General features: G+C 33.9%; 1 protein-coding gene across 36 annotated transcripts; it reads left to right on the forward strand.

The window, feature by feature from the left end:
- Positions 1 to 1,578: 1,578 nt before the first annotated feature.
- LOC128175539 (tubulin polyglutamylase ttll6-like) lies at positions 1,579 to 27,141 on the forward strand. 36 transcript variants are annotated; one of them, XM_052841257.1, is made up of 25 exons: positions 1,579 to 1,868; positions 6,860 to 7,111; positions 7,445 to 7,504; positions 8,094 to 8,235; positions 12,251 to 12,291; positions 12,539 to 12,657; positions 12,885 to 13,015; positions 13,132 to 13,288; positions 13,485 to 13,628; positions 14,614 to 14,699; positions 14,806 to 15,031; positions 15,296 to 15,477; positions 15,704 to 15,889; positions 15,997 to 16,171; positions 16,437 to 16,478; positions 16,868 to 16,921; positions 17,453 to 17,680; positions 17,793 to 17,837; positions 19,316 to 19,675; positions 20,672 to 21,031; positions 21,398 to 21,454; positions 22,653 to 22,881; positions 24,279 to 24,329; positions 24,875 to 24,930; positions 25,795 to 26,003. In XM_052841257.1, the coding sequence occupies exons 2-25, from the start codon at positions 6,877 to 6,879 to the stop codon at positions 25,861 to 25,863; spliced, it is 3,435 nt and encodes a 1,144-aa protein (XP_052697217.1). In that variant the 5' UTR covers positions 1,579 to 1,868; positions 6,860 to 6,876; the 3' UTR covers positions 25,864 to 26,003. The 36 variants fall into 36 exon arrangements, with proteins under 36 accessions (XP_052697217.1, XP_052697216.1, XP_052697218.1 ...); XM_052841241.1 differs by having other exon boundaries at positions 1,580 to 1,868; positions 6,857 to 7,111; positions 24,875 to 24,934; positions 25,795 to 27,141; XM_052841261.1 differs by lacking the exon at positions 19,316 to 19,675 and adding an exon at positions 18,212 to 18,265 and having other exon boundaries at positions 1,580 to 1,868; positions 24,875 to 24,934; positions 25,795 to 27,141.
- The last annotated feature ends 42 nt before the right edge of the window (positions 27,142 to 27,183 follow it).

The raw sequence follows: 27,183 nt of genomic DNA on the forward strand, positions 1-27,183 counted from the left end.
CGCTTTGTCAATGAAATGGGTAGAGTATGGAAACACGGAAGTACTCAATGTAATTAAAATTTGATGTTTTTGATCCGATACCGCTACTCTAATATTTCAATTTATTCTTTGATCTGTAATATCCACACTCCACTCTTCAAAATTCACTCTTTAATGTGTAAAATTCGCACTTTAATCATACAATTCTGTGAAAAGCCACAGGCGCCTGTTTCTGCAATAAAAGTTGATCCTATGGTATGAATTTTATCGCAGAAACAAGTGCATGTGTAATATTCATTTGAAACTATAATTGGCTACTTTCATGCGTTTAATGCTGGACATTGTCTTTATTTATATCTATTTCTAGTCAAACATCGAATTGAACTATTTATTAAAGCTGACATGAATTCATAAAAGCGTTTGGTCACCATATTAGTTTTGATATAGGTCCTCAACTGCCACTTGAGTATATATACCAGCCAAAAAAATGCGGTCGTTTGCTTTCCGATCGAGGCATTCAGGTTGATTGGACTTCTAAATGATTGATCTACTACATTTTATAAATATGTTTGTAAAAAGAATAAAGGAAACTACAATCAATAAAAATGTTTTTCTTTGAAATAATTTCCAAGGTTTCCGCATTATCTTGCATAGATAGTGCTGCCTTACTTCAAGTGCACATCGAACACGTGTGTCATTCTTACAAAGTGCACAACGTCTGCATCTAATTGTACACCCCAGTTGCACTACATCCAACACAGTAGATAAGAAATAGTAAATCAAAGAAAGTAAAAACGAAACATCGTTTTTATAAGTTTCTATAAATCATAGAAAACACTCTGTTTTTCAAAGTCCATGAACTCACTGTACAGTGATCGAGGGTTTTTGAAATATGTGTGCCTGGATTTCAGTCTGTTTTGTTTTGTCTTTCATTGGAAATTCCTCACAAGTGTAAATGTAGTTTTATTCACAGGAGCTCGGTTGTCGGATAGTGGAGTTTTTTATCATTTTGTTCCCAATGACCAAAATGATTAAAACTAGTAATCTTAAGTGCATTTCTGTCTATTGCATTAAAAATATTCACTGAAAACCCCTGTTTCAATCGTGTTAAAAAGGTGTATTCAATGTATGTTAATAAAAAATTAAAGGGATGACACTCGCCATCGCGGATTATATAATACGTGGTCCTCCGTTCACGCTATGTTTTAAACAAGTTCTCCAATTTTCCCAACAATTTCTGACGAGATCTAGGTTGGAAATGATGAAATAACTTATCCCTATCGTCTGAATATATCTGTGTACCGCAGAAAGATACTCGCCAAACGTATCAAAGTGTTCAAACGGATAGAAATTAAGAAAAAAACCACAGTCTTTCTTTCATATCCCAAAAATCATTTTGGTGTACAAAACTATAAATGCGTCTCTTGCATACCTTTACAAGTTATAGTTATGATTCTCAGTTTAGGTGAACAACCAAACGAAGAGCATAGTATCTGCACCAAAAATATTTTGGGAATGGAAAACCGACACATTTTAAGTACAATTGAATCATATTTCAAGTGCGGAAGGGGTAAGTCGTTACTGGGGAAAAATAGCCAATCAAATTGTGTATTTTAGTTGTGACTTATCAACCAAAAATTACTACGCTCTGAGCACAAATTCTCATTTTTCTAGGGAAAAAGAAGATATCGATCTCTTACGAATATCAATCTTTGTCATTGATTTCTTTAAAAAATCGACAGAAACTACTTTTACGCTGAACAACTTTTGCGGAGGATTATTGTTTACATGTAATGTTGTGACAGGGCTCCGTAAGTTCGCCATGTTTAAACAATATGGATGATCGACGACCCGATATAACGTGAATATGACAATTAGAAAGCCGCTAGGTAAGAAAACATTATTGAATTTTCATGTTTAACTCTTTCTTCTATTGCACCTACATGTGTGCGGTTGTTTGATATTGCAGATTGAAAAATGGCGATTATAGAATTTTGTTCGTATTCCAACTTTCCTCTGTCGGTGTTCTGTAGTGTCTACACGTATCTTGTGTGTTTTGTGCACGCATTGTTATTCAGGAAGAATATTCAACAGTTGTCTCATTTACAAATCATACGCAGAACAGTTTATTTTCATTCACCATTTTTCTAAAATCAAATCATAATTGATATTCAGAACTGCATGTAAATACCTGAAACGTTATGCAGCTGTTATGTACTATGTACAGCTGTACAGTTGAAGACGTTATTATCATTTTGTTTATCATTTTGGTTTATAGTATGTGTAAGCCAAAGTAATATTAGTTTCTGCAAAATTCTGCAAAACTTACTTAACTATCTTTTATGGCTATATATTTGCTTTAATTGCAATAATATAAATGTTAAACAAATATTTTTGCTAAAAATTTAAACATTGGAGCAATATAGTATACTTGGCATGCCTTCAATTCCATGTGAATTAATTTCTTTTCTTTATAACATTAACTTGTGCAAATACACTATGACTCATCACAAGAAGAGTTTAATATGACCTAACCAGGTCCAGCACATTCTCTTGATTTAGCTATATGGCTTATAAAGCTATTCAGAATATTTCGTTAAGTTAATTATATGCATTTTTTTTTTACAAAAATGTTAATTTTCAGAAATATACAAAAAATCACAAGTTATTTACCGCGCATAATTATACCATGGACCATTCAAAAAGCAACCCCATTAAAAATTTGTTTTAACAACGCTGCTTTTGAACACTTTTACGGTAAGCAAAAAATATATCTCCATTGTTTGGGTAACTGTCCATGGCACCACCTTTTGTGCACTGAGGCCTGGATAAGTATGATTTCTTTACATTGTGCTGAATTATTACCAATCAATTATCTTGTTTACCATAACTAACCTTTTTTATATTTTATTCAAGAAGTATCTTTGTGGTCATGAATCAATTGGCCCAAAACCGATGAGTAATTTTTATGTGCATTGTTTAAAGAACAGTCTAAAATTGAAAACTATCACTGCACTAAAGTGCCATTTTGCTTACATGCTATTAAAATAAACATTTAAAAAAATGTATGACAAAATAGTTAGAATAAAGCTATTCTGAATAGCTTTATTAAGCTATGTAGCCTTTTCAAGCTTTAAAGCTAAATCAAGAGATTGTGCTGGACCTGCTATTTAAGGCCTATAAAAAAAAATTCTGTGTTTAGGGTAACTGATGAAAAAATTAGGTTAGGTAGGTAGGGATTTTTTTTTATTTTATCATATCTTTTTCTGCATGAATCCTATGAATGTTTGTTTGTGTCACATTTAAAAACAGATTTTTTAATAGAAATAAAATAAAATTCACAATCGGATAAAAACAGACATCTAAAAATGGTAGGATGGGGGCATTTTTGTAGGTTAGGTCGGGTTTCCCTAAACATGCAATTTTTTTTTTAGGCCTAACTGACCTGATAAGATATGTTTTGCAAAATAACTATTTAGAAATTAAACAATATGTACTCAACTTTGCTTGATTAAATCAAACTTAAAGGACTTTTCTTAAGAAAAGTTATTGGAGGAATTACACCGTAATATGAAATCTTCTCACACATTCAACATGCAGGTCCTCTACAATTAATCACTTGATTTAGCTATATAGGTTAGATTATACATATACCGGTACATTTTTTATGCTATTAGGAGTAGCTTGGTTTAGCTATTTTGTCATACATGCATTTTTTAAACTGCATGTTCAATTTTTACAGCATGTATAAAAAATTGTTGCAGTGATAGTTGCTATTTTGAACTGTTCTGTAAACAATGCATGTAAAAATAACTCATCAAATTGTTTCTCCTTCTGGAACTTTGTACTTAAAATTCTAAAAGTTTTGGGGCAACTGATTCAGGACCTCACTGTTACTTCTTGGATGAAATATAAAAGAAGTCAGCTATGGTAATTTAGTAAACAAGATAATTGATTGGTAATAATTCAGTACAATGAGAACAAATCATACGTATACTTATCCATGCCTCATTGCACACAAGGTGGTGGACAGTTACCCAAACAAAGTAAAAAATCTCCAAAAGCTTCAGTGTAAAAACTATCTTAAGACCTTGAATTAGGGTTGCTTTTTGAATGGTCCATGGACCAAATATGAGTATAGTTACAAATTGTGATTTTTTGGTCTGTTTCGTACAAAAAGCATTTTTGTGAAAAACTGATTACAAATAGCTTAATTAAGCTACAAAGCTTACATATTCAAGATATATATCTAGAAAACCAGGACTGATTTAACTTCAAGGGATTACATGAAATCTTCTCACACATACTAATTAAGAGTCTTATGCATTGCAGGTATAAGCAACTGCAATGTGATCAAACCCATTTGAAATCCACATTGCATTATATGCAAGTGTGGACAGTATTGTTATTTTTAATAAGTTGGCCATAAATTAAATCTTCATTGAAATGTTTTTGAACAAGTGAAGTTGAAGTTAGGACTAGTAAGTGTCTGGGTTACTTGTCCACTCAAGTAGGCAATTAGTAGAGCCCTGGTGTTATAATTCAGGAATCCTCTTATGTATACAACTGTCCTTTTAATGAATGTAATATTACACTGTCAGTAAATTGAGTTTTATAAATCATCTGTATGGACAGATATACTTCATATGCAGTGAAAAACCCCACTAGAGTCATAAACAGTTTAGTTGCTCTTTGACATTACAATTAAAATAGAAGGGGCACTGCATACAAAAAATCTTTTCCATTCTAGTAAGGAATATTTTTCAGATCCAGGGGTATTTTAAAAATGAATACCAGTAATTCAACAAAAACACCTTGGGGCAAAGTATGAGTATGAGAAATAGCTACTGTGTCTTGCAAACAAGTCTTTGATTGATATTACAACAAAATTATTTCTATAATTCATCATTTTTTAGTTAAAACTGTAAAGATTAACAAAAGATATATAGTTGTTCTCTTTCTGGAGCTCTGTTTTTTTCTTATTCTGTCTGTAAATTACTTTTGATGGATTACAATTATCATGATGTTGCATATTAATTCATGTACCCAGCACCTGAATTAGTTTACCCATAAATTAAGTTATTATTGATTCCTTGATTTGTCTTTGTGACCAAGCCATTTAGTTCCAAAGCAAGGGTTGATTGTGATTTAAATATCACTACCTGAGGTATAAAAGGTCTGCTCAATAAATTCAGTGTTCAACCGGCTTGATTTGCTGCCAATCCATAATGAATGTGTGCCGTATTGTAGTCAGTACTGAAATTCTCAACAACAGCCAAAGGAGTGTGAATTTAAATATAATTGTGTCTTAAATAGGAACAAGTTGGTTTAGTGTAGTTTCAATCTGAAGTCTATAAATCTGATGAAAATTATTACAATTGAAGTTTTGAAGTTCAAATATTAAAGATATATGAAGCAAAGCTTAACCTGGCAAGCACTTTGTTTGCCTTTTGGCATGAATTCAATTCATATGCCATATAGTCATTGTCAATATTATCACTAAATATTGGAACACAGTGCAGAAATGGACAAAAGAATTTTAGTGCCATTTATTTTGATGCCAGTGTGTTTTTGATGAAACAGTGCCTCTTTGATAGCAATTTTTTTATCACTCCTTTGGAATTTTATTATAACAAGCTGAATTTATTGGAATTTACTTAATTCTATACTGGATATTACCTTCACTAGTGCCCTCCATCTGTCAATAAGTGTCATAATTTTGGATGTGTGTAAAATAAATTGTGGAAATTGATTTTTTTCATGTTGGAGTGCTCATATGGATTAAAACATTTATACATGCTAGTGTTGTGTGGAAAGAACAATTGAATGGTATGGTGATTGAATACATTTAAACTTGATGTTCTTGTTTGGAGGAATGTGCGAGATAATCTATACCTTACATTTTAAGAGCTTTCTACACATTGAATTGGTGTTTTATGTAAATTTGACAAATGTCTCCTATACAGGTATGACTAGTTCTTATTACAGAATATTGCAATGCAACCAGAGTAATTTTAAAATTCAAGTTTTTCTTTTAATAATGTAATAAATTTTTATTTTCCTTTTTTTTTTTTTTTAAATTTTGCTTATATGTGTAATATAGGATCTTACAAACAAGATATAGTTACTTTTCTTTTTTCTCTTGGCTGTCCTCATTTTCAGACATTCTTAGCAGTAATTATTTTTGCAGACAACTTGTTAGATAACCTTTGAGATATCCATGCTTTAAATCAATATTTTCGCATTGATTTTACTTTTCTGCAAAGAAAGATTGCAAATTCAGCTTAAATTCTTTTTCAAAGTTTGGTTCCCAGATGTAAGTACATACTGGTAATTATCTAATACAGGTATACTCTCGTAATTACTGGTATGATTTCATGTGTCAAGGTCCCGGTCGAATAGAAACTTTATACTTTGGGTTTCATAGATCTTCATTGATCTTCATAAACGATATGTACAAATGTATGAGGCTACCATTATGTAATTGCTGATTGGAGATTTTAGGGTAATTAGAAGTTTAGAACATCAATATTTTTTAAATGAAAGGGTGCAATGGAAAAAATAGAGTCCTGCCATGAAGTTTTCTTTTCTACCTCAATTTCTAAGAATGACTTGATTTGTTTTTTTAAACTATGTGGATTTTAACATCATGATTCAAAGTATAGATTGAAGACTAGAGGCTAGTGGGCATTTGAAGGAGTTGAATAAAGATGCTGATTTTGACTTTGATTTTGATTTTTGAAAAGACCTTTTTGTTGTTGCTGAAAGTAAAGAGGAGCCTACTTGTACATACCAAATAATTTTGGTCATTAATTCCAAACATTTTAGTCATTAATGAGGCCAAGAGTTCAGTGAAAAAATTTATAATGTCCTTCAGCAGGTTAGAAGAGGTAGTTGATGACCATGTCTGACCCAGAGGCTCCGCCCCACGATGAAGACCAATCAGAACATAGCTATGGGGAGGAGGAAGAGGCAGCACAGAGCAGTGAGAGTTCCGAGGGTGAGAGTGAGGGGGAAGACTCTGGGTACGAGGCCAATGCTGGGGAGGGGCTACTGACCCTGATGGATGGGGACTCCATCCTCATTCAGCAGCCGCCCATGGGAGAGGACGAGGAGGAGGGTGATGATGATGGTAAGGTTACCCAGGAGCAAATTACTGTAAACGTTTTTCATTTGGCTGTGTATTCTATTTAGTGTTTTTGATGGAAAGTACTTCCGCTAAAATAAGTTTTTTGGTAAATGCCATGCATATATTTATAAGAATAGGTGCATCCAGAAGTTCTTTTATTCAAATCCAAATTTAAAATTCAAAACTTCTTGAAAAATCAGTTTTGGACTAAAATCGTTCCGGTACATGCCAAATATGTTACAGTTACTCAATATGTTGTGTATATTGTCCTATATTGTCCATCACTATAGAACAAGAAGTGAAAATGACTTTATGTAAAATGGCTTGTTTACTTAGCTAAGTCCTGTCAACTGTCAAGTATTGTGAGTGCTGCCAGTACTAGCAGTGTCACATGTGGTAAGTTAATGCGTGCCCCTATAGCTGGTCTGTCTGTCTGTGTGTGTTCATACCTTAGATCTCCGATCCTCATTCTATCCATGTATCTACACCATACCAAAAATCTCTCCATTAAACTCCTGTATGATAATCATATACCTGCTGCTCTGAATGAATTGTTGTTAGGATCTCTATTGCAATACTGGTAGCTCAGTATAGCTATAGTATAACATGTGAAACATGCAAGTCCTTCTCAACTTTTATTCTTACTACTATTGTGTGAGCAAAACCTTTATCTTAAAAACAAAACAATATTTAATGCTAAAAACTCGCTGGACAAATTTTAATTATTATGTGAGTAAATTTCTTATAAAATTTATACTGGTGTGGAATAAGAAGACATGATGATTTTATGATGTGTGTCTGGTAATTGGAATGTAATTCACTTGTGTGTTTGTTTAGTATTCATTTGGTTTATGGAGTAGGGGTATGAAACAAATGTTTACGATCCATGTTTATTATAGAACAAAGAAGAATGTTTAGATTATTGCATGTATTGATTCACTTTATGATTTTTAAGAGACAGAGAATAATTGTACAAACTTTACAGATACAGGGATCAGCACCCAGGCCGATGATGAGACGGAGTACGAGGGTGAGGGACTGACTCCGAGTGGCCCACCCCCCACAGACACAGAGAAAAAAATGGACCAGGACAAAAAGATTGTCAAGAAAAAGAAAAAAAAGAAAAAGTAAGTTTAATGTCATTGAGAGACAATTACATCAATAGGACTATTTGGGGGTATATGCCAATCTCTGCCCATGCTTGGATCATCAGTCATCTTCACCTTTCAAACCTAATATGTAAGAGTCAGCTTGTTTACAGGGAATTTTTGTGGTCTTTTGAATTATACACTGTAGTCTGTTGGCCAGTACAGTGATGTATGTCACATTCTTGATGGTAAAATCATTAATAATCATTAGTACTTTAGTACATCTGTAATGAGTAGATCTGTTGTATGTAGTTAGGGGGGGGGGGGGTTACCACCAATCACCCCTGTGCACTGTGACGTCTGTATTTTCATGGTATTTCTAGAGGAGGTGTACATAGAAATTGCTGTGTTTACCAAGCACTTAATATAAACAGTAACGAACATTTATGGTCACAAATCTCAACCTTTTCTTAAAGAAAAAATTATCCTATGCTTGCATTCAAATGTATATATTTTTTGCCTTTTAAATGGCACTTAGGAAAAAACCCATTTACCATACTCTTTTTCACCATATCATTTAATGAATTTATTCAAAAAAAATGCTGTCTCATAATTCTTGGATTAAGATACTAGTACACTTAAAATCTTAGGGGAAAAACACTATATGAAAGGATTCTTTAACTTCTACATTGCCTACTGTTCTTTGAAAGGGGTCACTGAAAATATATATTTCAAATTGGTTTGTTTTTAATTAATTACATTAAATACAGAAGGTTTATTCAAAAGTGTTAGTTTTGTTCATCTCTTGTTTGCAAAGGATTAAGAAGTAGTTCTTGATGCACAAAAACAATTTCCTAAATGTGGAATGGAAAGCAAAAGTTAGTTTATACTAAAATTAATCAAAGCTCCATTTTCAATGAACAGAAGTTTTCCAGTTAATACATGTACCAAAAATTAATTTAAAGCTTTATTTTTTATAAACAAAACTTTTCAAGTATTATTCAGATATTTATGCTATGGTATGTTAATGTTTTTAAACCTTTACACTAGTTTATGAATTTTGTAGAACGGTTTTGATGTTTAAAAATGGAGGATAAGTGTCAATTGAAGTGACAATTTAAAATATTGATTAGTTAAACTCAACCTATGAAATGGCCACTTATTTGGGCTAAGCCTATTACTCGCTGCCATATTTGCATTCCAGATTATTAGTTATAAGATTATGGAGTAGCGACATTCATGTATTGGAATGAACTTATCTACTCTAAATTTCATTACTTATATAAGATTTCTGTGTCGATACAATGTCACAATGAAGCGTCTGTCTCTAATGTTCTTTTTTTTTTTTTTTTTTTTACAACATTATATGTATAAAAGGTGCTCAATTCCATGAGGGGGGATTTCAATTTCAGAGGAGTGAAATGTAAAATGAAAATTGGGTTTATGAGTTTTCTCACATGATAGATCTTTGAAAATGAGTACCATTCATAAGTACAAATATAAAATTGGGGATTAAGTGTATGTTTAACATTGAACCCAACTTTTATTTGCATATTTCTCAATGAGTGCTAATATTGGATCTGTAGATTACAAGATCTGTATGTGAAACCCTTTGGTTCATTTTATTTACCATAAATGATCAAATAGAATCGTATGTACTCTCAATTATTTTTACAGTGCCCTGTACAAAGCTTAATTTCCAAATAAAGTAGCAAGCATTTGAAAGTAGTACCAGGTAGAACCTTAAGTTGAATTGCAAAATTAAATTTCATTGAAAACATAGTGAATTCACATTAACCGTATGGAACATGCAGTTATCTAGTTATAAATGGCTCTGTACTTGGTTGACACTAAAATAATGCTTTGTAATGCTGGAAGTAAGGACGAGCCAAATAGATCATAAACAGTTCTACCCCGGCCACGAACAGATTAAAGAGATTGATACGCCATAAATTGATCAGTTTCTGGGAGACAATAGAGCAAGCTCATTTGAAATAGCTAACAAACCTTTTTACAGAAGTGCATCATTTGGTTTTTTTAAGGTTTTCTAGTTTTAGTCCATTAATTTCTTTCAGTGAAATTCAAGTTGGTTTAATTTGATTGACTTTGTTACCCAAACTTGTTTTAGCTAAAGTATAGTTTTTTTGTAATTTTAGTAATTCATTGTTTCCATTATTGGTAAAAATTAAGAATTAATGTAAAAGTCAAGTTGATGGTAAATAATCATCGGCTACTCTCGACCACTGAGAATGTGATAGTTGAGTGTTTTAAGATGTTTTTATGATGAGTAGATGAGTTTATCAAAATCCTGCATTTTTTTTTTAGCTAACAAAAAAGAACCTTTTAAAAGAAAAATGGAAAATTCATCTATAAAGCAACATTTATTCTATGAAATAAAATTTCTGAGCTGTTTGCTTATGCATGGTCATCAATATCGTTCAATTCCCTCACTTTTCTGATCTTAACTTTTTTAGCTTGATTCTGAATGTGACGGTATATTTAAAATCATAATAAGCCTGTACGGCTGACAAATACTTTTGTCACAGGGGATCATAGCTAGCATAAAAAAGGTGTATAATATAACCTAGCCATAGAAAGTTTAAACACTCCAAAACAAGATCTCCTTTCAAGTTTTTGTTTCAAAGAATTTAAAATGTCAATTAGAAGCACCAAATTTCTTTGAATGGGCTTATAGAATTTAACACAAGACAAAGGATGCATTGTTCTGAATAAGACCCTGAAAAGAGATAGCATATTCCTGACTGTATTGAATAGATCTTGTGTTTTGACCTCCACCTTTTGATTGGCACTGTTACTATGATGTTTATTTTACTCATAGATTTTCAATTATAGCTAGCAAGGCAATGATTTATTTATGGATGTAAATACAAGCTGAAGAATTGACCGCAATTTTGTAAAGAAGGTTATTAATTATGTAACTTATGTGTCATTTGGTCAGATTCAATATCACTCTAAAACAAATAGAGTGCAGTCGATAAATGAGTGTCAGATGTTGTGCACACTGTGCTGTGTTGACACATAACATATCTGTTGTCTGTCAAACAAATCTGTGTGCCACAAGACAAATGGATACATTCAATATAGATTCAGTCTTAGAATTGTAGAGGAAAAACTTTAAATTCAGAAAAAAAACTTTCATTTTTCTAAGGGAGAGACAATATTTATTTATTAAATAGTAGCAAGCACCTGAATTAGGGACAAACATAGACAATATGAGCTTGTCACTGACACTCAGGACTTGCTGAAATAAATCATTAGGTATTGATTTTCCACAAGGCCCCTCTACAGCTTGGTAAATATAGGTGTTAGTATTTACCAGATAAAAGCTATTGTTGGAGAGACTTATTGAAGAATAATGCTTTGCCCGCTGATAAGTAATGCTTGTCAAAGACCCAATGTAGCGACACACAAATATTTTAACAACCCTTTATCACCCCACTATAACACATTGCCAAAGTTTCCAAACATGAAATATTTAGGTTTAGCAGCAAAAGAATGTATAAAGAAGATATTAGATCAATAAAAATGAGTGATAAACCTGAGCTAGTAACCTACATAATTTATATTGTAACGTAATATGTCATAGAATCTCTATGTCACGATTGATACTAGAATTGAATAGTGATTTTTCTTAAAAAAGTTATTAAAGCATAATTTTAAATGACGTAGATAGCTTTTTTTTTTTTGTTATAACACTTTTTCATATACCGATTCAATTAATATTTTTATCAGGGGAATAAATGATTGATAAAGTGCTGCAAATATAATTTTTAAGTATGATATTGATTATAATGGACAGAATGTAAAAAAAAAAGGTGTGGTTGTTTTGTTTAGAACATGATTAGAGAGTGAGAGACAGACAGACAGACAGACAGACAGACAAAAAGAGAGAGTGCTTTGATCCCCTTCTTACTTGATTATCTCTCCAAATTGAATACAGTTTTTTAATAGCATTTAATTTTTTTTTTTATTGAAGTATTATTCTTTAATATTTAACATATCTGTATAACTGTATCTTTTCTTTTCTCTTTAGGATATACTACATATGTTTGACAAACTGTAAATATGACGTTGGTAAGTATGCTGAACATACAATAATTCTATTAAATAGATATAATCTCCATTCTGCTAGTTGATTCATACACCAACCATTCAATAAAGTGAAATTGTAATATGTATATATGCAATTGTATAGTTATCAAGTTTTCTCTAATTTTGACCTTCAATAGTTAATGTTTGTCTGGTTACATATATAACTTAGATATCAATCTGTTTAATCGAGTGGCATGATACTGTAAGCTTGTCTTTAATTTGTGTACAGTGAGGCGCGTTTCCCGTAAGTTTGGGTTTAAGGAGGTGTCTGATGACGAGGACTGGACCCTGTACTGGACCGACTACTCCGTGGCCCTGGAGCGGGTCATGGAGATGAAGAAGTACCAGGTACTTACACCACAGTACTCAGTATTCATTACATATCTCTTGCAAGTTCGTAGAGAAGAATGTTTTCTGATAAACTTCTTCAACAGATGTAATGTATGCAATATGTAATAAATAATAATTCAAACAAGACACGACTTGCAAATTGTCTTTTGTAAAATCCAAAAAGTGATGCTAAGTTTGATAATGTTCTCATTGTGAATATATTTAATTATTTTGTGTATTTTCAGAAAATTAACCACTTCCCAGGAATGAGTGAAATATGTCGGAAGGATCTGCTGGCCAGAAACTTGAATCGAATGAATAAAATGTTCCCAAAGGAGTACAATATCTTCCCCAAAACTTGGTGCCTTCCTGCTGAGTGAGTTCTGGCAGACAGACTGTTATTCATACTGTTGTTCATTGTGTTGTTCATAGTTCAATGAATGAATCTGGTACATGGTAAATGTTTTCATTTTTCAAACCTTTCTTTTGTAGCTATGGTGACTTCTTAGCCTATACAAGACAGAAGAAGAACAAAACCTACATCTTGAAGCCGGAGACGGGCTGTCAGGGGAGAGGAATCTGGGTCACACGGAACCCCAAAGAAATCAAACCTCACGAACACATGATCTGTCAACAGTACATGGCCAAAGTGAGTGTTTGTAGACTGGATGTCTTGTTAATTCTTTGTCACACATCTTAGATTGATCATGTGTGAATATAAACACCATTCATGTAAATACATATATATATATAAAGAAATAAGATGAATCAACTCTAGAATAAAAATAGAAATACGGATTGGTTTAGATGCAGATGGGTCTTATTTATCTATTTCTTTATTTCAGCCATTTCTGATTGACGGTTTTAAGTTTGATTTGAGAATCTACACATTAGTGACTTCCTGTGATCCACTTAGAATATTCCTCTTCAAAGATGGACTGGCCAGGTTTGCCACCAATAAATACATTGAGCCCACGCATAACAATGTGGTAAGTAACATTTACTGAGGAAGGGCAAAGACCTCCATGTGTGGAATTAACGAGGCCGGGTCTAATTAGTTCTGCCCTAGATTTTTTAATGAATTTTTTTACCTGAATTTCTATTGATATAATTATTATTTTAAGATTAAAAAATAAGACATTTACCACACCGTTTGTTTAGGGGGTCATCTCAAAGTTTGTTAATCTTAAACATAGGACCCTATGGGATTTCGCTTGAAATGTATCAATTTTGCACATTTTTTAAAACTTCTGCCCTAGGGATTTCTTTTTCTGTTCTACATATTAAAGTTATTGCTAAAAGGCATCAAATGGTCAAATAAAAAAAACCTTTTACCTCCTGGTTTGTTCCAGGGGTCTTATCAAAGTTGATTTTTGTATGCCCAATTTCCCAGATTGGTCAGATAATGGCTAATTTTTATTTGACAAAGGTGGAAAAGGTGATCTTTATAGTATTATTAAAGCATTCAGACATATTTAAGTAATAAAAAAATATATAACATCACATATTAAGGGTCATTAATATAAAATACATGGTTACTGTCTTGAAATATACGAATTAAGCTATATTTAGGCGGGTTAAGAAAACGTGACAGAGGGTTAGGCCTGCTGAACCCTCTTCACGTTTTCAACCCGAGCCCAAATATAGCTTATACTTCGAGACAGTTATGTTTATTCCACATTATAACATTAATTCTACACATTAAACGAGCCATTTTCAACAAATTTCGCTGAATATCTGCAGTTGAAACTATCACGCCATGGCGTCAACCAAGCAAAAAGATGACGTCACAATACAAATGAAACGCTGCGCGAAAGCGTGCGTACTCGTTCTGTACTCGGCCTCGTTAATATGAGTCTATTTTTAAATGATTTGAAAAACATTCTACCGGTAATAAGCAGCTGACAAATTCCATTGTTTTCTTTTTTAATTTCTGGTACACATGTTGATTTTCATTTTTTTTTTTTTTTGCAGGATAATGTATTTATGCATTTAACAAACTATGCCATTAACAAACACAGTGAAGACTTTATTCGAGATGATGAAGCAGGAAGTAAAAGGTACAGTGCAAGAAAAGTGTTTTTGAGTGTCAGAATTTTTCATGATCTCTATCATATTCTTTCAATACTTGTAAACTTGAGAATTAAGATAACTTTATTTTTACAGGAGAATTAGTACAATAAATAGATATCTCAGGGACAAGGGCTATGATGTGGACAAAATGTGGGCAGACATTGATGATGTCATCATCAAGACATTGATCTCAGCTCACTCCATCCTAAAACACAACTACCGCACATGTTTCCCTAACCACGTCAAAGGCAGTGCATGTTTTGAGATCTTAGGGTTCGACGTCCTCTTAGATCGCAAACTCAGACCTCAAGTGTTAGAGGTAGGAAGAACCATTATGCACTCTTATTCTCTCTTTGTACTGTGCAGACAACAGTATTTCCACTGTTGTGTATTGACTAGACATTTAAAAGAAATTTCTGATATTGGCAAACATGTTTGAGTTGGAACATATTAAGAAAATGAACATGCCTGTTTGCAGGAATTATGCAGAATTCAAATATTGACTGTTTATGTAATATTTTGATAAATGTATCCAGAGATTTGATTGTTCAATATGTGTTGAGGTTTTATTTGAATATTACAGGTGAATCACTCCCCAAGTTTTAATACAGACTCTGAGCTGGATCGAGAAATAAAAGGTGCTCTTGTGTGGGACTCTCTAAACTTAGTCAATTTTGGTGCTTGTGATAGACGAAAGTGTATAGAAGAAGAAAAACGGAGAATTAAAGACCGACTACTTGGGAGAGGGGTCAAAAAGGAAACAAGGTTAGTCCACTTATAAGCAGAAATAAGTGATGAAAAGTGTGTACAGGTGCATATAGGTGAGGTTGGTCAAGATGAAATTTATTGAAATACATTTTGGTTGTCAATTTAAATGTTGTTTTTTTTTCCAATTTTTTTTCTTTTTCTGAATTCAGGGTAATTGAGTATCAGACCTGAAATAGTGATATTACTCAAATATTCAATGATACATGTATTTTGAAAATTGTAGAGAGGAATTAGAAATTGCTCAGGCCCAGTACTTAGAAGTTCTGGAGAGGTATGAGAACAATCATCTAGGTAACTTCCGTCGGATCTACCCCAACCCAGGGTACGAGAAATATGAGAAGTTCTTCCATAGCAGTGGCAGTCTCTTCCAGGAGACGGCAGCCTTCAAAGCCAGGAGTGAAATGGCTAGGTAAGAAAGCACTTACTTCATCATTGTTTGAGGTCCATTGGGTTATAGGCTTGCAGTTATTTTTTATGGTCATCTCCATCACACTACGTCTTTTTTCAACATTGTAGACAACAGAGAGATGAAATAGCTCGAAAAAAAGAGAAAATGGAGTCAATGTTAAAGGGGAAGAGGAATTCATCGACAGGGCTACGGCCCGAAAGTCCGAGCAGTAGGCGGAAGAGATCCATTAAGCGAGCTATCGTGCCTACACGCAGATTGACGAACGCTCGGGGAAACATGGAGGTGGGTACTTGTTCATGCATGGCTTTTTAACAATAATGTACACAAAATCACTTTGGTAATTTTGTTCAAAGATACTCATTACAAACAACACAGTCTAATTTTAATGTGATTTTAACAGTTTAGCTTGAAATATCGGTCAAATTAGTAGAATGTAGAATTGTTTTCCTACTTTGATTTGGGTTTAGGATAACTTGCAAAAACAAAATCAGATTTAACTCACTAAGAAGTAAATATAGTTATAAATTTTAATGAATGGTTTTAACAGGTGTGTTTAAAATTTCCATTGGTTAATCGGCCCGATTCACAGGTAGCTATTGCTGGTTTTCTCTCACTGATATTAACCTTGGTCCATTTGAACTGTTTTACATCCTGGGTGTTTCGTTTTGCAGCAACTGAATGTTGCTTTGTGAAAAATAAAAGCCAATTGCTGAAAAGTAAATTGTTAAGCATTATACTTGTATTATACTGTTCATTAGAGAAGTAAACTGAAAAATTACACAGAACAGATTAAAAAAAAACCCACTATGTTCATTGACAAATTTAAAAGAAAAAATTGATATAATTTATTCATAATGAATTTCTCTATGGGTATTAACTTTAAAGCTGAATATTGTACATGCATTTGTTTAAACTGTTGCCCTCTGTATGTTTTCCCAATAATTGTACGTGTCACTGGTTAGTTTTACTGAGAAGTAGGTGTATAATCTTCAACAGGTGTTTCTAAATTTTCCACTGCATACTCGTGACCAGGTATAGTGCTCACGTCATCACTAACCGTGTCAGTTCTTCATGGCTGAGTGATTTGTGTTCCGATTAACCACCACGTTGTCCTAAGATTGCAAGATTTGTTACAGATTATCCAAATGTTTGGGTTTTCTGATTGTGTGAAATGAGAAAGCTTAGAATAACAAGTACATGAAGCCTGCACATTGGGAGATTATTTGAGAATCAGTAGCTAAGCTTTTAGTTAAAATAGAGTAATATTTCATAAAGTAATGTGAGCAACACTGGCAAGGTGAAGCACAGTATCATAGCTATAGTAATGCCAAGTGATCACAGTGTAGTAGCAAATAATGGATTTACAAGTACATGTAAATGCAGAGCTTGTATGTGCATGTGTATATGTCAATATATTTTTGGAAAATGGGAAATATATGAAATAGTTTTCCAGTGGAATTTTCCGATATAAACATTCTGATTTTTAATCTGAATTCAAAAGAGAATAATTTTGTGTTTGGTAATGTGTGTTGTGGACTGACATTTCTTGGTGTCTATTTTAAGATTCTGGGCAGTGAATCAAGCAGTCAGATGTGTGATGATCCAGTCGACACGTCCAAACCTCTGGACATTTTAGAGGAAGAGGAACTAGAAAGGATCTCTGGGCTTCTCCAGCGGGACAACCTTGTCCGTGGGCTGGGAATCGTAGAGCACGTGTATCGTCTGCTGCACTGTACCCCGGGAACCATGGGGGTCCTTAAAACTGACACCCGGTCTCTCCCCCCTCCCCTGGTAAGTAAAACCTAACATATTAACCTCTGGCTCTCCTCAAGGTTTCAGTTCACTCCACTGTTTTATTTTTTTTGTGCTGTGCTATGTATACAAACAACTTTTGCATCGACAGGTACACATACAAACGAATACCATAGTGACTAGGCCCGGCTCCCAGGTAAAATGCATGCCTGTTTCCCTGCCAACAATAACTGTCCAATATGGGTGTATTATCCCATTAATATTTGTTGTTGTTTAGAGAGCTACATTATTCTGTGCTTTAGAAAAGTTCAATGTATTTGACAATGATGCACAGTTTTATTTCATGACACTTATCAAATGGGCAAGAAAAATATTTAAACAGTTGTTGCTTTGGACATTCATGTATTAGACAAAGGCTAGCTTTTTAGTGGATCTTTGCTGCATAAAATATATGAGTAAAGCTGGGACAAGCAATGGTATCAGAAGTTGGAGGGTTTAGAATAATGGACGTTACTAGTTGGTAATCCATTTGGATCACGTTGTCATGGTTTCTCTGTTATCCATTTTTAGGCTCCAATGACTCGTCTCTCAGCTGAAGTTCAGTTGACCAGAAATTTGTTTTCGGTACGGACAGTTCTTAAGTCGGTTGACTCTGGTTCTTCCAGATAAACTAATGCTTGTAAAAGTAGGCTATACACGTATCAATCATACTTTTCTGTAGATTTGGTGATAGTGAATTGTTGACAGTGTATGATTGACATATATGCTTGGTTGTCTTTCATGCTGATTCTTGCTAATGTGTGCTTCTCTTGGAAAGGTCTTTTAAGTTACAATTTGATTTGTATATCTATATACTGAGGGAAGGGGATGGACAAAGCCTTTGCAGTCTTGCAGCATTATGTAGCTATGTTTGAGCATATAAATATTTATGAGCTTTATAAAATTTATATATTACTTAGCAACAGCCAAGTTGATCACAAATTTGCTTGCCACTTCTTGGTTCACGTTTTGCATGTTTTAAAACATTTTGGCATTGCACAGCAAACCCAACCAATATGGTCGATGTTGTCAGTTTAGCTTTCAATTTGTTTCACACATTACTAAACAAAATCTTAATATGATGATTTACTATTGTACATTACGGGAATGTCCAAATTTAGCTGGTGATAGTGGATATTTAATCTTAATTTGATTACTCATTAGTCAAAATAGCATTGGCATCACAGCACCAACTGGACATAGTTGTGAAATGATATATGGTTGCAAGAAGGAGTTTTTTTAGGGGAGGTATTCTTTGACCTTGAATTGTATTTATGTCTAAGAGTTAAAGAGTCTGAACTAAATTAACATTTTTAAAATTAACACCAATGTAGAATTTTTCCAACATACTGCATGAAAATTTTTTCCTTGTAGTGTATGCATTTTTTATGTGCAAGATTTGTTTAATATATCTGACACCATTATATTCTCTCAGCTTCATATTTAAAATATGATATTCCTCATTTGCTGACCTGCAACAAGTTGGCTCTTTAGATTTTTGCTTTAAATTCCAAATAAAAAAAGGAAGTATGAAAATAGTGAATGCAAAGAGCCGCTCTGCACAAAGCAGATGAGGAAGGGAGATTTCACACCTGCATGATTTGATCACGTCTGTCCTCTCTCTGCACTGCACAGGATCATCAGAGATGGCTGTGTTCTAACCGACCAACCGAATCCTGCCTCGCCGGAAGGTCCGCCCCCATTAGAATTAAAGACAGACAGTATTACAAAAAACTTTTGGATAGATATTTTGGGCACAATCATGCCCTAGCTAACGAAAGTCTCGGTAAAGCAGAAAAAAAATTGCTTAGACAAACGGCACAGACTCAAATGAAAATGAATGGGTATCAGGGCAACATGTTCTGTCCGTTGCGAGACGACCGACAGTTCCCCCATGTTAGGTTGTCCTATAGTACAAGTGATAGGAAGGTGGTACTCAGCCACCAGACATCGCGCCCCGATGACTCCGAGGCAGAGGAACTCTTTGATTTGGAGGTTGGTAAAAGCGTGCCTTGCTGCTGAGTTGTTGTATTGTGTTTTTGAGTTGCTAATTTTTGACATGGTTTTTTTTTCTGTCCATTTTTCTGTTGTTCCCCCTTTTGAGTTTGTTACCTATGTGTTTGTTGGTTGGTGTGATTGCCTCATCTAAATTTCAGCTTCATGATGCGGTACTCATGTACTGAGTGGAAAAAGCTTATTCTTTACTCTAGTGAATTACTCATTACAATCTGGGTGGCTTTGCTTCATAATCCTTTAAAAGTGATACAGTCTAAAGGGCTTGGATGATGCTAGATGTCTGTAGTGATTTCTCTACTACCTAGAATATGTATTGGTTTGAACAATCTATTAACTCATTCATCTATATATGTAGTGAAGGAATTCTATGTGTATTTCAATATGTATATTTGAATCGTGAAATAACATACATTTTGAAAAGCAATGTTTAATGCATTTTTACCAAATGAATATTTGCATATTAACTGTATGTCACATGAAGACTGTATATGTAAAGCTGTGTCTTTGAATTTTGTGGGTGTGTGTTGGCCAGATTATTGTGTGTGAATAAAATATGTACCCGCTGCTTAAAAAAAAACCTACTAGTACATTGTATCAACCTTAGAGTATGCACTAATTTGCACATAACCATCTATGTAGAAAAACTAAATGCACAATCTTGAAACCTTAAAGATACCACAATCTCTTTCTTTACTTGTTTCTAAAAATTATAGCTGTTTTTAAGTATTTGTTCATTAGTATCAAATTTAAACAATGCCTATAAATTGCACTTTAATACAATTAATAATTCTGTAAAATCTCCTATTTTTCAACACTAAATATACCAAATTGCATGTTTTTACTCTCTGTTTAAAGTTTTGATTCTATTTGATCATTTTTTAATTATTCCACGTTTTCAGGGCTTCTAACATCAAAGCTTTCACGTCCCTCATGTATAACACCACTAGCCTGTCGACTGTGTTTTTACTCTTTCAGAGTGGTCGTGACTACGAACTAACACACAGAGGTCTTCACTTCCTTAACCCCTGCTACCACAGTACCTCCTCCCTGCACACTGCATTAGGTCAAGCCACAGCACTGCACCCCATAACACACCTCACTGCTTCTACTTCCAAACTTCCCCTCCCCATTAACAGGGAACCTGTCCCCCCTAATCCTCTGGCCAACCCCCCTCTGAAAAACTCCCTCAGTTACACCCACCTTGAACCTTTCTCTCAAACATCTGCTCCTTTGTACACTCAGCCAAGCTATGGATCCGGACGTAGCACCACCTCATGGCAAGCCAAGTCCGGCAGCCTGGGCAGCCTCAATGAGAAGACGGTGCCCTCGTACCAGGTAATCATCATCTCCACATACAGGGAACGCTTGGTGAGGGGGGAGGATGTATATATACTTGCTAGTGCTTACGTATACTTAAATATCAGACAGTGGCAGAAAATACTAGGGATAGGAGCACAGTTTAGCATTAATTGTGTTATGAGGTTAATTTTAATGATTTCATCGTTAGGGATTAAGGTTAAAGAAGAATTAAACTTATCTTAATCCAGATTTATCTAACAATTCCAGCAGCCAATGTTCAATGCACTACAGTTAATTTTGCATAAATTAACACTTTCTTTAATCAATATCAGTATATGCTTTGATTACCTCAAGTCCTTCACTTCTGATGAAAAATTAAGAGCACTAGTGGTTATTTTCTAGGCATCAGATGTACACAGGCTTCAAATATGGCGTCTTGTAACCCCAAGATGGAAAAAGGCATTTACATTGTTTTGTTTATTTGCATGGAACTTTTGACATTTTGTTCAGAGCTAGACCTAATATATTTTGTTTTTTTTAGCAAGGCAATTCTTTCACAAAATATTTTAATGAAAGTATGAATCAAATAGAGAAGGCAGTAAAATCCATGGCTAATGCTTTTTGCATTCTTGGCAGAGCACATAGCACCTGAGTTTTATCTTGTGTGTCTGTATTGATTTTTGATATATATAACAAAGTGTTTCTTTTTCCATTAAAAATGTTTTGCATTTGTGATCATTTTAAATTGACTGATAACATATAACAAACTGTTTGTACCAAATAATGACATTTTAAAAAAGTTATTTTCATATTTCTTTTTAAAAAATCTTAGGATATACAGGTACTTAAAATTTTCAGTGTTAAGAATTGAGGCTTCAGTCCTTTAAATAATTTTTTTATTCAAATAAATATTCAATGCAAAAGCATACTTCTACGTAAGAATCTTTATTATACTTCATATTTTGAATTTTAAACATTCAATATTTTAGAACTTAAAGCATGACATTCACAACTATTGCGGTGCACCTGACTTAACGTAGTATATTTCATTTGAGTTTGTTAATAATGAAACTCGAAAATGATTTGAAAATATTATAAAGCTGTTTAAACAAAATTTGATGGTAAACAGTTAACACATACAGCCTCTGATTAAAGTAGATTTTATGACTTGCAACAGAGATGGTTGCTCAGGAATTATAGTTACTACCAGTACAGGAATATGTTGGTAAGACAGAAGGGTGGGGGTAAGTCTGGTATTTGGATCACATGTCTAAGTATCTCTGTATCTTGGTGGTATTCTCAATAGAGGTTGTGGAAAATCTTATGATATATCTAGGATATTATACCAATAAGCTAAATGGTTGGATAAAAAATTAATTGAATTTGAAATGAAGGACATCATTTCAATTACATGATTTGCTTATGAAATTTGATTAATACTGCACCTAATAGAAAATCTGCACTCTCTAAGATTTATATTAATTATTATATGGAAATTCTGTTCTTGTTCTTTTGAGACAACAAATTATTATCATATATTAGAAGACAAAGCATCAGTTTTTATCAAGCAACCTCTCTGGTGTGTTAATTTTTTTTGCCATCATTTTTCATTAATTTACATTGAGTCAATGTTTGATGCTGTTTTTATATTTTTCAGCGAAGTAAGTTTGTGAGGAAACCTCTAGGTGGCAGCAATCGTGCTACATCTACGACCATTATTCAGGACTCAGAGTTCCGCAGTAACATGGCACACTTAATGGATACGGAAGCGGAGCGGAATCGGCTGCTGGCTCGGAACGGATACGGATCAGACTGGAGATCCGACTCCACGACTCCCAGCAGTCTACAGAAACGCACGCTCAGTGCACATGGTCAACGAAAGGAAGGTAGGTGTCCAATCATCACTGATTAGTCTTTGTTTCTAACAATTGAACATGATTTAAAGTATTCCAGATAGTTAAACTTCTTTTGTTAAGAAATGTTGTTGATTAGTATATTTAAACATATATATATGTATATATATTTATGACACACTAGAGTGTTTTGAATAGATCTTCCATGCAAGCAAACAGTGAATGCAATTTTTATTTCAATTACTTATTTTTTCACGTATTGATTTTGATGACAATTTCTAAGCTGTGTGAAATATATGGCTATCTCTTTACTCTTGCATGTCTCAGTTGATAAAGTAAGTTTGTTGCATGGAGTCTAGATGGCGTTTGTTTGAGACTCTAGGATCTGCTTGGTGTTCCTGGCTTCTATGTACACCCCACACACACATCTGTACTTATTACACAACGTACCCAGACATTCTGCCTAGAACTGTAGAAAATACCTCCTTCTTCTCTTTATCATTTCCAACCTTTTCGAGATTTTTCTAGTGTAGATGTGAAGCTATCAAAGAGATGTGCACACCCATATACATGTATATATATACACCCGTACTCAGGTACCCACTTTATGTTCACATCTATATGACATTCCCACAATGATAATTAAAGATGTTTTGTGCCAGTATAAGTTAATCAGCACCGTAGGGAAGGATCAATTGTAAAATTTAATGTTGAAAACTTTTAACTAGGGCTTTTTAGAAAAAATCTACAATAATTGCTGTTTTTGAAGTCTACATGAGGATTTTGCTACCGGAGAAGTACAATATTCAGCATAGTCAAAGATCGAAGTGTTCTTCATGCAAGGATAATTCTTAATCATGAAATAGGAAGTGAAAAGCAATACTTGTTTTATTAAATGATAGTGATCACGATTGAATGAAGCAAAATTCTTGAGTGATATATCAGTCTAAAAGCTGTTGTGAGCTGTATCGCATTTATGTGGAGTCAACATCTTTGGGCAAAATCACTTGTCCCTGTCTGATATGTTTGATCTCCTTGGAGGGTGTGGTCCTGCCACTAATACAGGAACAATCACATTCCATTACTGAGAGCAAGTAGGCGTAATTCTATTTTGGTCAGTCAAATATAATGAACATTAATTGTCATGAAAGTTTGCCATAAAATCAGATTAGCATGTACATATCACTACATGACACAAGTTTGATGTGCGAGATTTTGATATCCTAGGCAATGATTGGTGGCACTGGTTACTTGCAGGACATAAAATACGTAGGGCGCGCAAATGCAAATCAGGTACAGACTTAGAGGGTGTAATACAGCACGCCTTTGACTGCGACGTAATTATACTTCTCAAATATGTTGTCTCCCCTTAATTTCACACTGTACATTTTTCTCTAACCGTTAATGACGTCGTTGTTGAACTTGCACAGGTTGGCGAGCTTCACAGCCAACAAACCAAACATTGTGGCAGTATCATTTAGGTATGAAGGTCGGGTAGACGAGACGACCCTTACATTCCTGTGCATGCCTTGTGTTGCCATGGGGATGGAAGGCGTTGTTTTAGTATTCTATACATGCACCCTGTATATTATTTTTATTTTTTTATGTTCTTTTGCAATACATATGCTTTTAGTTCATACTATTTCTCATTAGTTCAAAGATCAGTAGGGCATCTATAACTATGTAGTATTTACACTGATTAGAAAAGATCGAGCTGAAAAGTGTAGAATTAAAAGCTAGAGGAACACGGTCATTCATACATGAAGATACTTCACAATCAGTGGCATTGATATTTGTACAACGTTTTAACTTGAGATGCTTGTTCAATGAATTAGATGATGTTTTTACAAGTAAGGGAGGGTGCAACTGTTACAGTTGATACATGTAATGTTTTTGGTATAACTGATTCTGGTTCATTATCAAGCATGTCACATTTTAATATCTTTTAAAGATGTAATTATCATAATTCTCACCAATCTCTTTTTGTACTTGAGATTATTTTTTTTTTATTAAAATCACTTGTCAGATCACATTGAAACCGACTCAAATAGTGGCAAAACTTGTGTCGAGCTTCCCCCGCCAGTAAGTAAGTAGCGGTGCACCTCCCTAGTACATGTATATTAGTTATCACGGCCATGTTTTTGTTAGTGTGGAATGGGCATTAATTCTACCTCAACCCCTACCTCCCATTACCAACCTCAATTTGTTAAAGAGAATTCAATCCACCCCTACTTATACAGTTGGTTTTAAATGTACGTGTAGCATAATTGGTCCAGTCCTGTATAAAATTGTTTATTAACATGTAATGTACAATTCTAAGCTTTTGTTGTCTGTTTAACTCATCCAAGCCAACGTCTGAAATTAGCTCCAAATTATTTATTGTTAATTTTTCTGATTGCTTTCTCTTGAATTTAAAGAAATTTTACAAAAATGGTTAACTTTTTCGGTTGAATTTTAAATTTTAAATATTCAGCCATAGTATCATATTTAATTTTGAAAAGTGAACAATGGCTAAGGTGAGCCCACGCAGTGGTATGTTGGCTTTTGATGGGCAATGAAAAACCTTAAAAGAAAATCCAATAAATTAAATCCCTTCAGAATTAATTTTTTTGTCAATATCATGAATAAGGCTTAATTTGTGGTGGTTGTTTTAGTGGAGGAAATGTTGAAAGTACTTCATGTTGCATTATTAACAGGTGATGGATCTGTACTGTTCTTCTTAAACTAACACTAGAAATGTAGAAAATGTAGTGTTAATAATCTGTAATAGATTCATATTTATTTGATATCCAATAATTCTATTCACAGTGAATAAATTTATTGCAAGTATTTAAGAATTTTCTCGGATCATATCATAGATTTATAAATAATCGAAGCAACATTTTTCATTGAGAGTTCTGTTATCGTGAAATAATGGTATTAATTTGCGTGATGTTGTTATTTTAGACCTGCCACGCGTCTCATCCAATCACGGTCCGGCGGGTTTATCAGTGGTGTCGGCCCCTGCCCCGGTAATGCAGCGACCGGAACTAGGACGACCCGATACCAAGTCATCCGGAACGTCCTCTGCTCTGAGCAGGGTGGGATCTCAACAGTCCATGCCTTTAGAACCCCAACTCGGGATGGGAACTAGCACACGGTCTACAAAATCACAGAGAATCCGGGGAGCGTCCAACAGCCTTCGCTTGAGACAGCTAGAGATGAGAGAGAATCACGCCATTGTGTTCAGCTGAGGCTGACCCAGGTGGTTGTGATAGAGATTTTGTGTCCATGTGTTAGTTGATGCACTCCTATGGCTTCAAGTCATGTGAATGTTCCGACCCCTCCTGTGACAGTTATCTGTCCTTACGAGCTGTGATATCCTCATCCTTTCATTGCTTTTATTCACATTTTAGATGATATTGAAGTTCATGTCACAACGTGAAAGGGTATGTTATATATACAGTCTGAGCTCCTCAGATTTCATTATTTTGCATTTTTTACCTTCAGGACATTGTCAGAAGTTTAATTTATGAGTGAATGTGACATTTGTTAAAACCTCACTTTTCTTACTGTAAATACATTAGAAATACATGCATTGTAATGTGTGAATCTGTGATACGTTCATTCGTGTTTGTGATACGTTATACAAAGAAACAATGTTAATTATTCTGCATCAGTGTATATATTATACAATATTTATATAAATGTTATTTAAGTCTGCCAATAACCTAATCTATACTTAAATGTATGTGTGCCAAACTCTTACATAGTAATGTTTTCTTAAAGTCAGGTTTTCTGTGGTGTCCTTTTGAGAATGTGGTTATAATTAGACTGCATGTGTGTGAGTGATCTCCCCTAGAATTTGCCCAGGGAATGTGTCAAAAGACAGTTTTACCATTTAGGCGTGAAAATTAATTGTCATCACTTAATAAATTAAAAAGTAGTGGACCCAGGAATAGAACATCAGCTGTAATGCCCTCTGTGCAGCTTTGACACCAACGTTCCAATAAACATCAGTATAATGTATATTAAAACAAATTGGTCTTGCCAAACAATGAATAGTATTATTTTCTGTGTTGTTTAGTTTTGTAGTGGTATTAAACTTTTTGAACCAGGACTTGTTTAAAGTATAGATGAATGTAATCTAGATGATTAACTACATTTTCCTGGACAATATAATATATGGCTGTCTTATTATTCCGTCCATCGATGAAGAAAATGTCAAATTAAAGAATTTGTTTATGATAAGGATGTGTCTTTTAAACTAATACTTTGATATTGAATTAATAAATAAACTCATTATTAAACTGATTTTTTTCTTCATGATGATTTATACGTTTGAGGTTGATTGTA

This window comes from Crassostrea angulata, chromosome 3 (assembly GCF_025612915.1).
Source record: "Crassostrea angulata isolate pt1a10 chromosome 3, ASM2561291v2, whole genome shotgun sequence".
NCBI lineage: Eukaryota > Metazoa > Mollusca > Bivalvia > Ostreida > Ostreidae > Magallana > Magallana angulata.